The 14,755-nt window shown below is 37.9% G+C and overlaps 1 protein-coding gene across 1 annotated transcript in view; it reads left to right on the forward strand.

Annotated features, from left to right (window-relative positions):
• PDZD8 (PDZ domain containing 8) overlaps positions 1-14,755 on the forward strand; it is a 63,217-nt gene that overhangs the window by 22,258 nt on the left and 26,204 nt on the right. The window contains exon 3 of the mRNA XM_086466829.1: positions 3,837-3,939. Coding sequence (XP_086322955.1) covers positions 3,837-3,939 — 103 coding nt within the window. The remainder of the gene's footprint in view (positions 1-3,836; positions 3,940-14,755) is intronic.

The raw sequence follows: 14,755 nt of genomic DNA on the forward strand, positions 1-14,755 counted from the left end.
GATCACTTTAATTTCTGTGTGTTTTTGTTTTGCTCAGTGCCCCAAAAGGTTTTTATGTTCTCACTCAGGACAGTAGCTATTCTTTGACTTCTGTACTGTATTTGGGGTAGGATTCTTGACCATTGACATTGTATTCCATCTAGTCTAGTAACAGTTCTACTACTTCTCCTGCTTAAGTCTGAAGTACAGTGGTGAAACTACAGTGATAAAACATCTAGCGAACTTTTTGTATGTTGTGTCTAATTTAATTTCGTTATATCCTTCACATGACCGAATACCTGCAGCTTTTGCACTTGTTTCTTTTCTAATTGCAGGCTCAACCATATTGATTTTCTTGCTGTCATGCTATTGAAAGAAAAAATAAATTTTACACATTAAAAAAAAAAAATTAATGAAAGGATAGGCACTTTGGTTTAAATAATAAGGAATACAGTTTTCAAATTTCTGTCTGACCTGTTGAAAATATACGTTTTCTTGTACAAGTGCAATGCCCTTGCAGAACTCAATCCTTGCAAAAAATCTGTTATCTGTCATTACCTTAAGTTTTTAAGGAAAAGGGAAAAACAAAGCAACATGCTGTTAAATTTTGCTGTATTTTTTTTAAAGATACACTGTGAAGAAAGTCTTAATGCTCGTAAACTCTTTTAATATAATAGGTGAGAATACTCTTCCAAAACAGTGCCATCAAGTGGGCTTTCTAAATTAGCATTTGTTTCAATAGATAACCTTCGTGAACAAAGGGAAATTTCCCAAAGATAGTTACTTTGTAAAATACCACAGAGTGTACCTGAGACTGACTTGTCAAATTTGGAGTTTTATGGGTTGTCTTCCTTTTGTCTTCAGGAGTTTTATGGGTTGTCTTCCTTTTGTCTTCAGGAGTTTTATGGGTTGTCTTCCTTTTGTCTTCAAGTGAACGTCAGTGTGCAGCAGTGGCAGCCTTATGTGAATATTGAATCTGCTTTTGACATTCTTAAAATTTGAGCAATATTCTGATTATTTCAACTCCTAAAATACTTGCAGATAGGCCACAGTTGAAATTTAAAAAAAATTAGGGAAGGATTGTAAAGGAAACAAATTCAGTTTGCTTTTACGTACCGAGTAACAAATAACATGTTAAATGTTGGTGTGTACTTTGCCCATATCAGATTCTTGTTAGATTTTCAGATCAGTACTTCAGCATTACTTACAAAAAGTAGGAGGCTTGTTAGCCTTGTTGTTCGTTCTCCTTTCTGGAAGACCATAGGCACTTGATAAGTTCTTGGCTTCAAGAGGTGAGGTGACCACAGTCTCCACATGCTTCTGTTCTGTATCTGAGGACAGACACTTCATGTCTTGGAGTCCTGGTAGCTCTCAGACTGGAAAGCAGGACAGCTACCAACAACTGTTTTCGTATCCACAGTAATGCTGTTGAATCACTCCTCTACCTCGTGCTCTCTTGTGGCAGGGAACCATCCAATCTACAATTGGGGAAGGAATAGAAATTTGCTGTATGTATAGGTCAATTACTCGGGTGGTAATTTAATCACTTTTCTTTATTGATTGAATTATTGCTGGGTTTATAAACTTTGTTTCAGGATGTTTTCATACATCCTTTCACACTGATTTACAAACTTTCAATCCGTAGGATATAGATATTGCCTTAATATCCAGTTGCTTCGGGTGTGTTGTGACACAGTGTCAGTGTTTATAACACAGCTGCAGATACAGTACCTCTGTTTGTGTGCTAATGGAGGTATTATTCAAACAAAAATTTTCTTAGTGTTGTAGCAGTTAAAATTTCCTCTTTGTCTTTCTGAAATTGGAAATTAAATTCCAAACTTCAACATGAAGAGCTCTTTAAAATTTAAATGTGCAGTTTTGGTGGCTTGTGATGTGTTTCTTCAAGTTTGGTATTAGTGACCTAATGTACAGTGAAATCTCATTATGGCTCATTGTTTTTCTTGTAACTCTTATGTTATGGTTCTGGCTGAAAATTATGTTTTATTCCTGTTTTGAGCTACCTTGTGTCCTCCTATCCCAGTTGCCACCAGTACAAGACAGCTAAATAGCTACTTTGATATTTGAGTGACCATAAGTACTGCTGGAAGATTCCCCGAGAGTGTGTCTAGGTGAACACAAGATGAAACATGCAGCCAATGATCAGCTGTGGAAAAGCTTTAATAAACTGTCTGATATCAATGAGGCACTGAGGAAAACCTCATTACTCAAAAGCAGCTACTAAAAGCAGAATAGAAAAGCCACAGAGAGTTGCTGGGGATGGCTTAAAAATAAGTGAAGAAGGCATGAGTTCATCAGTTCAAGTAACCTTGAACAAACTTAGTCTTGCCCAGACAGAGTACCTAATCAGTTGGTTCTGAGGCTGGATTTCTGCTTACAGTAATCAAATCAATAGTGTCTAGACAAATGAGTGCTGAAGGTCAAGCTGGAAATGAGGTTGACAGCTGCTGTTTGTGGTGCTTTGCTAGCACATACAGACTTTCTGTCTGAAGATGGGGTTGCAGGATGCAGCCACTAACTCTGAGCCAAAACCAGTTGACACTTTGTAAAGCAGGTGTGCTGGGTACCAACCTAAATGGGATCTTCCCCTGTCATCCTCCCCATGAATTCATGTACTCAGCTGAAAACTAGTTAAACAAGTTCTTCATTGAGAGACATAGAAAAGAAATATTTATTTACCTTTTCATGCTGCAATGCAAGCTAGAGAGCTGTCACAGCCAAAGAGGTGTTTTCCCGTGGGATTGACTGAATTTTACCCATTCTAATTGTTGATGAAAGTTGTTTTCAACAGTGTTACTTAATTTTCAAAGTATGTTTGCTACATATCTCCACATCTGGAGCTAGGCACTTTTTGATCATAAATATTTAACCTAGAAATGTTATTTAACAACATAAAGATAAACCAAGAAAATTGTTATCTTTTTTCTGACAGCTTTTGTCTATATCATCTAAAGACTTGTGTAACATGTCAAATCACAAATAAGATACTTTTGATGAAAGCTTAGAAACTGTCCTTGTCAAATGTATACAGAAAGTTTGTAGGGAAATTAAAATCTAAGAGCTCTTTTGGAAGAGTAGTATTTGTTTGAAGTTTTTATTCCAAAATATTTATCTGCTTCCAGCTACTGTGAGAAGCTGTGCACAACTTTTGCTGCTCTGTAGCCTAAAGGTTATTGTGTTGTAGGTTTTTTGTTTGGTTTTAGGTTGTTTTTTTTTAAATTTTATTTTATAGTACTGATAATCTACCTGAAAAGCTTTATAGCCTTCTGGAATAGGGTATCATGCATGAAGAACAACTCTTTCATTTGTTATGAATGTTATGAAAAATTAGGTATGAGAGAATCTTAGTTTAGTGACATAGAAATAAGCAGTAGTGAACTGTGACTTTAATCTACAGTAACACTCTTGAACCAAGAAGAGCTGCAGTGTATTATGAAGTTTAGGACTAGAATGAAAGACTCTTGTGGCTATTGTTGCTTTTTAAAAAAAAAAAAAAGTTTTTTCTTTCATGGAAAAATACTGGTCTGATTGAACACTTTATTTAGAAAAGGAAAAGAAAAAGGGAAATACAATAGCAAAACCAAAGCAACCACCACGCAGGAAAAACCCTAGCTAAAAATTAAGTTATATTTGATATTTATGGAGTTCTTCCACTAGAGGGTGGCAGTGTCTTTCCTTTGGTGTAACGCTGTGCCTGTGAAATCTTTTCTGTGTGGACTTCTGTGTGTACACGTTAATAATAATAATAGAATGTATAAAAGAAGAATGCTAAGTTTAATATGATATCTGGGATATATGTAATAGTATTACAATTCTTACTATAGGCTTTTCTATTTCAGGTTACTTATGTTTGGATCCTATGAAAGAGAAACAAATGTTCATTGCACAATGGAGCTGAGCAGTAATGTTTGGGAAGAAAAATCACGAAGTTCTATTAAAACGGTAAAAAAAGGGTATAATCTTTCCATATTGCAGTATTTCTTGTGCTCTTAATACATTGTCTAGAAAGAGTGTTATCTTTGGACAATCAAGTGGGTGACAGCAGGAAAAAGAAGCAACGTAAAACCTAACAGCCCAGTTACTTTTTAATCCAAAGTATTTCACTGTCAAATTGACATGTATGGATAACATCATGTTCAGTTATCACAACTGTGCTTGAAAATATACCTTGTTTGACTATATTGTCAACTGTCTATCTGCATTAAAACAGTGTGAAATATGCATTTTTATAGTCCTGTTATATTTGAGTGGGGCCATGTTTAGAAAACGGTGAGTAAGATTCACCTGTCTCTTACTGGCCGGTGGTATGTTCCCTTCTGATGTGAGTGGTGAAGACATGCGGGGTTAGAGGGTGGCTGGTGTGACTAACTTTTCCCCAGCATTTTGTGAAGATATAGGCAATTGCCATAGTTCTCTAACTTTTTTAGAGCATATTAACCCTACCCTAACTGCTAAAGAAAAATACTTTTACAAGTGTCTGCAAATATAGAAAGTAGTAGTACTGGTGGTATTGCAAGTTAATCTTTTACTAGTTATCATACTTGACAACATGAGTTTAGCAGCATGCAGCCTACAGATTGCCATTCTTTTGTGTGTGTGAGGATGAGAGTTACCTTTTTTTCTTCAAACAAGAGATGCAACATATGAAAGAGCCTTTCAGTTTCCCATTAGAGTGATACGGTGGTAGTCATCAAACTGAATTGGGCTTATGCTGAGCAGTAAGTAATGTGCTTGTTGGAAAAAACAAGAACAAACCCCAGAAGTCTTTAAAAAGACTTAGTGTTAACAATTGGTTTCATGCAAAGAAATCACTTGAACAAAAATCCATGTCCTGCATTTTACCCTTTGCTCTCTGAGTGCAGCTAGCTTAAGCCCTGTGCCTTTGTTACACCTGACTGGAGTTGTGTTTGGAGACCAGCGTTGTTTTTCCACTGGAGCAGCAAGAATCCAGAATTTCAGCATCTCACTCAGCTTATGCAATTAAATTTCACTTTGCATTGGTTTTAAAACTCCTTGTGACAAACGCGATGATACTTGCTTTCAGCTTACTGTGTGTTGTTTTGCCAAAAAGGGTGTACAGCTGAGCAACAGACAGAAAGTCTCTTTTTGTTGTCTTAGCTGCTGTGCTCTTCGTCAGATGAAAAACTTGAAGGGAGGGTAGAGGTTCACCTCTGCTCTCTTAGGAACCCATAACACTGGGTGGCAGTTAGCTTTGAGTGCGGCGGGGAAACCACAAGCAGGGAGCCTGCAGCTGCAGCACAGACTTAAGGCACTTCAGAGAAGAACTTTCCCGGAGCGTGGTTCAGCAGGCAGACATCATAGAAACTGATGGCAGCTCAGGACTCTGTTCTCCAGAGTTGTCTCTGTTTTGGCCTCCTCTCTACCTGCTCCTAACGCAGTCAGTGGTGGTTGTGGTTGTGAGAGCACCATGTCAGCTCCCTGACTTGGTTTGCTGCCTGATAGCTCCAGAGCCGGGGGAGAGAAGGGTGGGATGGCAGCAGCCTCAGGTAGTTTAAGCTGCTGAAGCACGGCACCACCAGCGGTGATGGCATAAAGCGTTCCGGTGATCCTGAGAGGAATTGCTGAGTTTGCTTAACTCTAGAGGTTGCTAGACTTCATGGAAGCATTAGGCAGGAGGTAGATTTGAGTACTTTATTTTCAGACCTTTTTGTTTAATCTGTTTTATGCAGCAGATTTTGGTTTTAACTTTTTCTATTTTGTTTTAATCTAAAGGTTTAAGCCTCTTTGCATGCTCACATAAGGATAAGGTAGGAGCAATTCAACCTTAGTCATCTGGACATTTCATAGTCTTAATCCTTTGCTAATAATAATAAATATTTCAAAATTTTCAAGAAACCAACAATACTGCCAGTGTTCAAAACAAACAAACAGAAAACCCCCAAACAATCTGGGGATCTGGACCCAATCTTACTAATACTTCCAATGTGAATGACCTTTTTGTTGGGATGAGCTGCATATGAGACCATGCACGGGTCTGCAGAGTTGATGCTCTAGCCATGAAGGTGGCAGTATACTGATCTACCATTACGCTTCTCTGGACAAATTAATTTATGCTTATTTTTAGATAATTTTGAGTAGCAATATATATTCTTTTACACTCTAACAACAGAAGAGGAAAAAAAAAATGCTCTGCGGACAGTGTAGCACCGGTGTGTTTGTGACAGCAGGTGGCAGTAGGACTAAACAGATGGAGGGTAGAATGGCTCCTTTATTAGAACTACAGAGAAGTACTCAGGCTGAGCCTCTCAAGAGCTAACCTTCTGTTTCTGCATCCAAAATGAAATGGCAGGTTTTTAAAAATTCTTAAGTCTTTGGAAATCTGGCCTGCAATGTAGAGGAGGGTTTTCTATGCGTCTGTGCTGCAGCCCTTCGTAAAGCATCGTTCAAACTCTGCCTGCCAGAGAGCAGAGGCTCCTTGATCTGAGTTGCTACATCTCTAGCTCTGCTGACAGTATGAAGAATTCACTGTGCTCAGCCGCCTTGAACTTTGGGCCACTAGATAGGCAGCCTAATTTTAAGATCCTGCTTTTGAAAATTTTGGTATGGTAGAATATGGAAACTGAAACTTAGTAACTGGCAGAACTACTTTTTGCTTCTCAACTTAAATTCAACAGATATAGTGAAACCATGGAAGTCTCTTTTCCTTAGCAAATCAGGTTTAGTATGTAAAAAGTTAGGACATGTCCCTGGGTGGCAAGAGTATTGCCAAAGATCCTCAACAAAATAAGAAGTGTAGCTAACACTTAACACTGGAACTTTTTCTCAGAAGTAGTAACTGTGGCAATAGTTAAATAGGAAGTCACAAAGAAAAAACATTGTGATATTTTCCAAACAAAACCTGTATCTTTAATTGTGATTTTTGGCACTAGTGCAATGTTAACCACAAGGCAGCTGATCGCAATATCTTTCTAATATTAATCCTTGTTTGATGCTCACGTGTGCAATAATTTTATGAACGAAGTTGTTAGAGTGAATAACAACTTTAGAAACTATGGAGGAGAAATGATAGACTAAGTTGAAATGAAAAGTACAAAGATATGTTCTAGTTTAAAAACATCTTATAAGTGTCTCACATAGGCATGACAACGCGTCCTCTGATTTAGACTGTGTTCTACAATGCTCCTGAGGAAAATTCTCATAACTTTCTGTACTTCTGGCATTCTCATTCTTTTTATTATGTTAGCAGTAGTGATAAAAGATTAGACAGGTTTAATACTTTATAATGAATTTTAGTGAGACTGTAATCTGATCCATTATTTATGGAATATTAGTAGGTGTCAAAATTGGTTTTGAAAAAAGATGTTGTGTTATTGAACATATCCAGAGCGTTATTGAAGTGTCTGTTATAATACAAAGGTGTCTCAGGCTTTTGTTTGTCAAATGAATCTGAAACACCAATAAGACTTCAGAGAGGTGATTTGGCACATTCCCAGGTCATGCACATAAACATTCTTGAATATCTGAATTAGTAGTACATGCTGCTGGGATTAACATTAATCATTGCATGGCTAGGTAAAACTTCACTATGTGTGGATAGGATGTAGTAGTTAGCAGCATTGGATTGCTAGACAGGTCTTCTATGGCTAAATAATCAGATGTCTAAATAATTAGATGTATGTTTGTAGATATTAAATGGAGGCTGTGTCGTAAGTGTCAAGGATTAACACTGAACTGCCAGTTAGCAGTATCAGATTGCTTTCTACAAACAAAAAGAATTGTTCTATTTTTCCTTGGAGCGTATCTGTTTAGAGTGGTCTTGTTACACTTGGTGATAATCTTGCTGCTAACTTTACCTGTGCCAGCACTTCATGTATAGTGTTGTGAGCAAAGACCATAATTTTTTAGCAGAAACTGAAGTTGCTCTATGAATAAAAGGAAAACATAGTCTGCTGTCCTTAAAAATGGCAGGAGAATGAATATAGAAGTGATCTTGAAGTATTAGAAACAGAGAGCTGCAGTAGTTTTGCAGCTGTAAGTACCCCTTACACTGGTTCTGCAATGCCTTGATTGCCCTATGGATGCTCGGTTGTCCTGAGTATGGCAAGTGCTGGCACTTTCCTCTGGTTCCAGCATTGTAGAGAGAAGAATGAATCAAGTGTATGGCTGTATGGAAATGAGAATCCTGTTTCTTATGTACTGCTCTGCCTATCGTGGTAGTCATCTTGCCTCCCTTTAGGTACTGATTTTTCTGACAAATAAATTAGTTTTCTACAAATTGTAGAAACTATTGCAAATAGGTTGGTATCTTCTGAAACTCTTATACCGAGGAATCACGTACAAACTCTAAATGGTTTGTGCTTTTTATTGATTGTATGACTGTAAAGTAATGAGGGAAAGGTGCTCAACTGCAAACCAGAACGTACTCCTTCCGAGTTTTCTCTTAAGTCTTTTTTATAGAAATTCAGCAGCACCAAAGAAACATTATCGATCTTGAAATAATCAAGTTAGATAATCTAAGAAAAAGATGAGGAAACACCTTTGAATTATGATTTCAACTAATATATTGTCTGAGGTGGTACTGTAGGAATAGCCACAGTTTCGTATTCCTGAAGGTAGTGTTAGGACTACTTTGGTGGTGGTGTTTTTTTCTTTTTTCTTTTTAAAATTTATAATTTTTAAGATTTCAACCCTTTCTGTAAATACTAACTCTAGTAATACAGAAACTGCATTTCATGTTCTGCAAAGTAAATTCAGCCTAAAACACCCTATCTAGTAGCCCATAGGATTTACTTTTGAAGCAGCTGTCCTCTGAAGTAACCTAATAATAGAATTCAGATGAGCATCCCACTGCTTTTTTTAGGAATTCTGGTTGACATTTTCTCCAGTTCATTCAGAACATGATGGTGAGCACTGGAGTAACTGAAGGGGAAGATCAGTGACACAATCTTTCAACGTAGCACTCTGAATTTGTGCAGGTGTATGCATACACAGGCTATGATCTGCATGTCTTTTGGTGAAGTTATCTTGACGGGTATGGCATGTTATAGGTGAATTTAGTGGTAACTTTGAAATTGCTGTAGGCAGGCTGGTTGGTACCTGTTTATAAAACAAGGCAATATTTCCCAGCCTTTCATAAAACTAAATTTCTTTTATGAGGGATTAAGGGAAACTTAAAGGTATTCTAGTACTGTAAGATATGAATGTAAAATGAGAAATAATGTAAATCAAATCCAGCACCCTCTGAAGTGAGTTGCCTGAAGATACTAAACTATAATGTCAAAATTTAAAGCAACTGTGAAACATTAATTTGTAAAACATGTAGTTAAATGCCTCACAGTTGGCATTTCAGTGTGCTTATTTAACAGCCTGCCATTTCAGCATTTAATCCTATCAAAAGAAAGGAGGAGGATTAAAGCAAGAGAAGCTTTTTGAAAATGTCACTTTTTATGAAAATTCATGATCTAGTAAAATTTGATAATATTTGTAAATACAATGGGGAATAGTTCTGAGATTTGTGCTTTACATAATATTCTGTAATCCGTCTTTCAAACAAACTTGAAGGCCATCAGGATTTTTTGGTCTCATCCTAAACATTTAAGCTTCTTGACTTGGAGCTTCAGAAAGCTTTTCTGTGATTTAATGAGACCTTCTGTGAAAATGCACTGCAGTTCTTTACTGCTCAGAGACTATTGAATATGAACATTAAAAAACAAAACAAAAAAAACCCCAAAACCAAAACAAAAAAAACCCCAAAACCAACCCCACACAAAACCCCACCAGAAAAACACTAACAGCTTTTTTTAGTGCATGTATATTCAGATAGGTTGTTTTTTTTAGAACTGGATGTCATTGCTGCGGTCACAGCCTGACCTGATACTTCTTGCCTGCTTATAAATCCTTCAGAAGCTATCATGTACCGCATCCTTGGGCATGTGTACCCTCACCTGGGACAGGCAGAAAGCAGAGCTTGCTGCACTCTTGCATTTGGCAGCAGACAGTACTTAAACGCTTTGTGCAACCAAGTCTGCAGCTTCCCTTAAATGCACCTTCTTTCTCCTTATGTCCAAGCTTGAAGTTGTGAGCCTTCCCTGGAGTGCTGCAGAGACTGACTGCTTACAATGAATCCAACTCACCAAGTTTCAAATTTAAAAGACCAGATGAGAAGACTAATGGATAAAATAACTTGAGTGAGAAGAACCTGTCATGAGCAGGGCTTAATGCTCTGTGTATGTTTGCGCTTCCCCATCCCCAACTCTTGCTTTAAGAGCGGCCAACAGAACTCATCCTTGATACTTAGGAGAAGTTCTTCTGCAGCCAGATATTGTCTTGTGAGTGAAGTAAGTCTGTTCTGAAGCCACTTAATTCCAGTCTAAATCTCCATTAGATTTTGTAACTGAGTTGTAGTGCAGGTGCCATTGTTGGTACTGTCTATTCAAGTTGGGGTCTTCCAAGTTGATGTTTTGCAGGGTGTTGTACTTTCTGAAAGAGTGGTAGTGACCTCCTCCTGATTCATCAGAAAGAGTCATGAAAGAGGTGCAAGCCTTTTAGATGGCTGTGTTGAGTGAATTCACCTTTGTAAGACCTCTCTGTATGACTGTTCTAGGACAAAGATTATATAAAACTTCAAGCTTGATCAGGGATTAGTTCTTTTAATGCTTTTTACAGAGCTGATAAACAACATTCATTTTGCTGCGTTTTTTTTTTTCTTGAAGGTTACTCATGGAATAACCAACCTGTAGTACAGATTCTTTGAGTTACCTTTTAGTTGCCTGTCTTCCATATCCTTCTGATAGTATGCAGTTTGAATACCAGTTGTAAGCTTCTCTTGTCATGCTTTTTAACTTACAAGTTTGTATTTAAAATATAAAACTATTTAAGTAAACACTAAAAGATAATTTTTCTTTAAAAATGCTTGTAAAAGCTAAGATAGGCACACTGTTTCAGTATGTCACTAGATGTGGTGCTGATGACTTTTTTTTTTTGGTATTCTTGTCATCTGTTCTGCTGCATGTCCAAATATTAGATGCAGGGAAGAGTTTTAAGTAGGTTTTACAGCAGCTGTTTCTCATTTGCAAAGAAATTGATTTACAGTGATAGCTGATCTTGCTAAATAAATAGATGGTTGGTGCATGAAAGCTAACTTTGGTTGTATAAACAGTATGGCCTATTGTAAGAGAGATAACAGTGTTTTATTGACCAGAGTAAACAGAGTGGTTTCTGGGTAATTCACTATATTTCTGGAATGACTTTCTGAACTATTTTGTTACATCCTATTGCAAAGTTGTATGGCCAGATGAGCCACCAGCCCAGGCTGGAGGTAGCTGCAATGGCTGGAGTGGAAAGCAAGGGACTTAAACACAGATATCCACAGCCACCTTTGGAAAAATAAGCTGTTTACGTTCCCGTTGGTTCCTCTTCAGCCTTCTAGTTTACTTTTAAAATATATTTTCTCAGAGAACCTTTATAAAAGTTAACCTCTTCTTAACATAGTAGGTTTTTTCTTTTCAGATTGAGAGATTGTGGTCTGATCCTACTAAGGAGGTAGTAATTGGATTGGAACTAATTTCCATTTAAATCCATTTGTATGGATTTTAGTGACTGTAATGTTTCCCTACCAAATCATGACCTCATCAAGTAAACTGTTGGGCGTGTCAAAAACTGTTTGCTTCCATTGGTGAATAGTTACAACTCCCAAAATAGTGAAGGAGGGAGTCTGTGTTCAAATGTTTAATTACTGAAGAAAAATGTGTTTTCCAGGTTATAACAGAGAGAAAGCCTGGTGGTGGGTAGACAGTCTTGGAAAAGGGGCCCATGGCTGTGAGTAAAAATACTTGTTAAGAAATAGTTACTGGCACTTGGTGCTCGTATGCTCTCCTAAAACCAGTTAACTTCTAAAATCTGAGAGGTGTACAGGTTTGACACATGACAAAGTTGTAGGGGTGTTTGTTTCTGATGGCAAGTTGCACAGTGGCAGCTTGGCTATAAGTTACTCCCACAAGTAGTTCATCATCTGGAAGTTCATCCTGCAATTAAGGAAGAGAAGATTACATTGTAGTTTCGGCAGTTTGTCAAAGGATAGGCAAGTGCTTGTAGTTATCGCAGGACAGCTGATGTTTAATTTCTGACCCATGAGTGCCTTCAGTAATCTGGTATTGCCTTTGGTTACAAGTATAAACAATTTACCTGTTTATAGACTTTGAAGTGCAGTAATAACTCCTGAGAAGACTCCTCTTCTGAATACCACTTTAGTTGCCTTGTTCGGTTTTCAAAGTTTGAGCAATTAAAGCTGCCGAATAGCTTTTTATTACAAGTTTATCAAGAGCTTGCAGTTAGATCTTGCATTTAACTTTGGGTTTACTCTTTATGGGTTGTCTGACACCTTCCCATGCTTGCATGCAGTATGTCAAATGCTGCTACTGAGTTTTATCTACCCTTGTAGATTGCTGCTATGGGCTGTACTGGAGGAGTAGAGAACGTTTGTGTGCAAATGAATGTCCAGGAGGAGTTAACTAGCTTTTAGTAGGATTTGCACAAATTGGTTATGTTGTTCACTTGTTGTTGTTTTGTTGTGGGTTTTTTGATGTTGGGTGGGTTTTGGGTTTTTTTTTTCTGTTGGTTTGTTTTTTGGTGTAGTGTTCGGTTGGTTTTTTTCTGGGCTTATTGTTTTGTTTCTTTAAACCCAGGTTGGAAGATTGAGTTTGGAGGCCTCTGTCTCTGACTAAAAATGATGGATAACTATGGCAGACCATTTCTTGAAGTAAAATAAACCTGTTGCAGATTTGCCTTCTGGAAAGTTTCTGCTTTTCATTTGATAGTCTGAAAAAGGCATAACTAGACTAGGAGTAATATCAACTCTTTAGCAACTCATTTTGGCAAAATGGAGTGAAACATAATGGCGCATGTTTGGCTGCTGAACTGTGCCACCCAAAGGTGAGATGTTTTAGGTGACACACACTAATACAAGGAGCAGGTGGAGCCAGCAGAGAGGCAGATGGATTGGTACTTACTAAGTGGTTTTCGTCACCAGGTGAGCAGGTTCTTCAGGACTGAGAATAGGCTTTAGAGGGATGTATGAAATGAAGGGGTCCTGAACAGGTTGGTTATTACAGGCTGGTGTGTAACTGAAAATGCCCTTCTGTTGGTAGGTCACAGAAGTTTGGCTATGGTTGCTCACTTTTAATGCCCATAGATGCATTAAAGTATCCAAAAACCCCACTTGTTTTTAGTTAACAGCTCTCACTGAGAGCTGATCGGAGTTTGTGGCATTGTGGCATTCGTCTTCCCATCTTTTTCCCAGTTCACACTGAATGACAATAGGACAAGGTATACAGCCCTCTGCAAGTCTTTAAGGATCCCGAGAGGATCATGAATAGCATGGGCAGCCAGCAGGAATGCACTGTGAAGGCTGTGGCCATATCATGGTGTGGACAGGCATGCACGCTGCTTATGGGCTAGTACCTGCAGGGCTTCTGTTCCTGTCTGCCCTCACCTCCTGGTCAGCAAGGGCTGCTTTCACTTGTGGGCACCTGGCATCAGGTTGTATTCTTTTTTACACATCTGCTTTGGCCTGCAACTTGCTATATGCTTAGAAATGTGATTTACACTTAGAGTTGTATAAGTGCAGCTGTTTGCATTGATTTTTCTTTATTTTTAATAATCAGAAGTGTGAGTCTGTTTTCCGATTCTCTCTACAATTCAGGCTTCTTACAGACACATAGGGCCGTCACTAGGTGCTCCTGTCTGGATTTCATCAGTTACCCTTCTGCTCTGATGATTTTTTAGAAGAGATGGTATTTGATGGTATTCAACACTTTTGACTGTTAAATATATGTTAATGATTTTCAGACACTACAAGTAGTTGATATCTAGTGGTCTTAAATTTTGTGGTTTAAGTGCCAAAATACAGGCATACAAACTGAGTGACTGCAAAGAAAGCCTTTAATTTTGTGGGAGGAATTCCTTATTCCGAGTACTATGTAATGTTGCTATTTTTATGAAGTCAAATGAGTTAGGCAGTTCAGATTCTTGGACTTGTGTTATTTACGTATGTTGTCTTACCTTCCTAGGATGCTGTAATTATTTAACTGAATGTTATCTTGAGGTGAATGTTCTTTTTTTTTTTTTTCCCCTTCCTTTCTCCCTCTTCAGTCACAAGCTGTAGCAGAAATTAGATGTTTGTCTCTTAGCGTTAAAAGTCTCTTACAGGTCTAGCAGGGTGGAGCTCAACATCTGCAGGCAACAGCGTGAATGAGAATGGTGTTTGAGTATTTACATGTTGCCATTATCCTTTTCACTAGTTACTGTGGCTATTCTGTGTCCGTAGAACAGCAGGAGCAAAATCTTACGTTGTGGGCCAAAGTGTGCACTAATATAATTACTAGTACAGGGTAAGTGATTCTTCTTGCTTTTTCTTAAGGACGACAAGCATTTGAAAAATACTTTCAGTAATTAAAAAAAAAAAAGGCATTACAAAATGCTTGCTTATACAAATGCAGTGCATCCTCTTCCAAATGCTCTATAATGGTGGCAGATAGAAATGAGAACATAATATGAGTGGGCAGCATAGCAGTTGCCCTGGAAAAGCCTTGGGGATCAAAAATGGAATTGCCGATTCCCGTCATACAACTGAAATGACTAAAAGGTCATTGCAGCATATTAAGGTTAGATATAGCAGAGTGATGCTCTGCAAAGGACACCTACATATCGGAAGTAATCAGTAGTGAATCATGGTTAGAGAATGGAGCATTTCCCTTAATGTAGTCTGTTAAAAGGCTGCCTCCATTAAAGTTTTGGTGAG

This window comes from Leptosomus discolor, chromosome 6 (assembly GCF_034619465.1).
Source record: "Leptosomus discolor isolate bLepDis1 chromosome 6, bLepDis1.hap2, whole genome shotgun sequence".
In the NCBI taxonomy this organism is placed as follows: domain Eukaryota; kingdom Metazoa; phylum Chordata; class Aves; order Leptosomiformes; family Leptosomidae; genus Leptosomus; species Leptosomus discolor.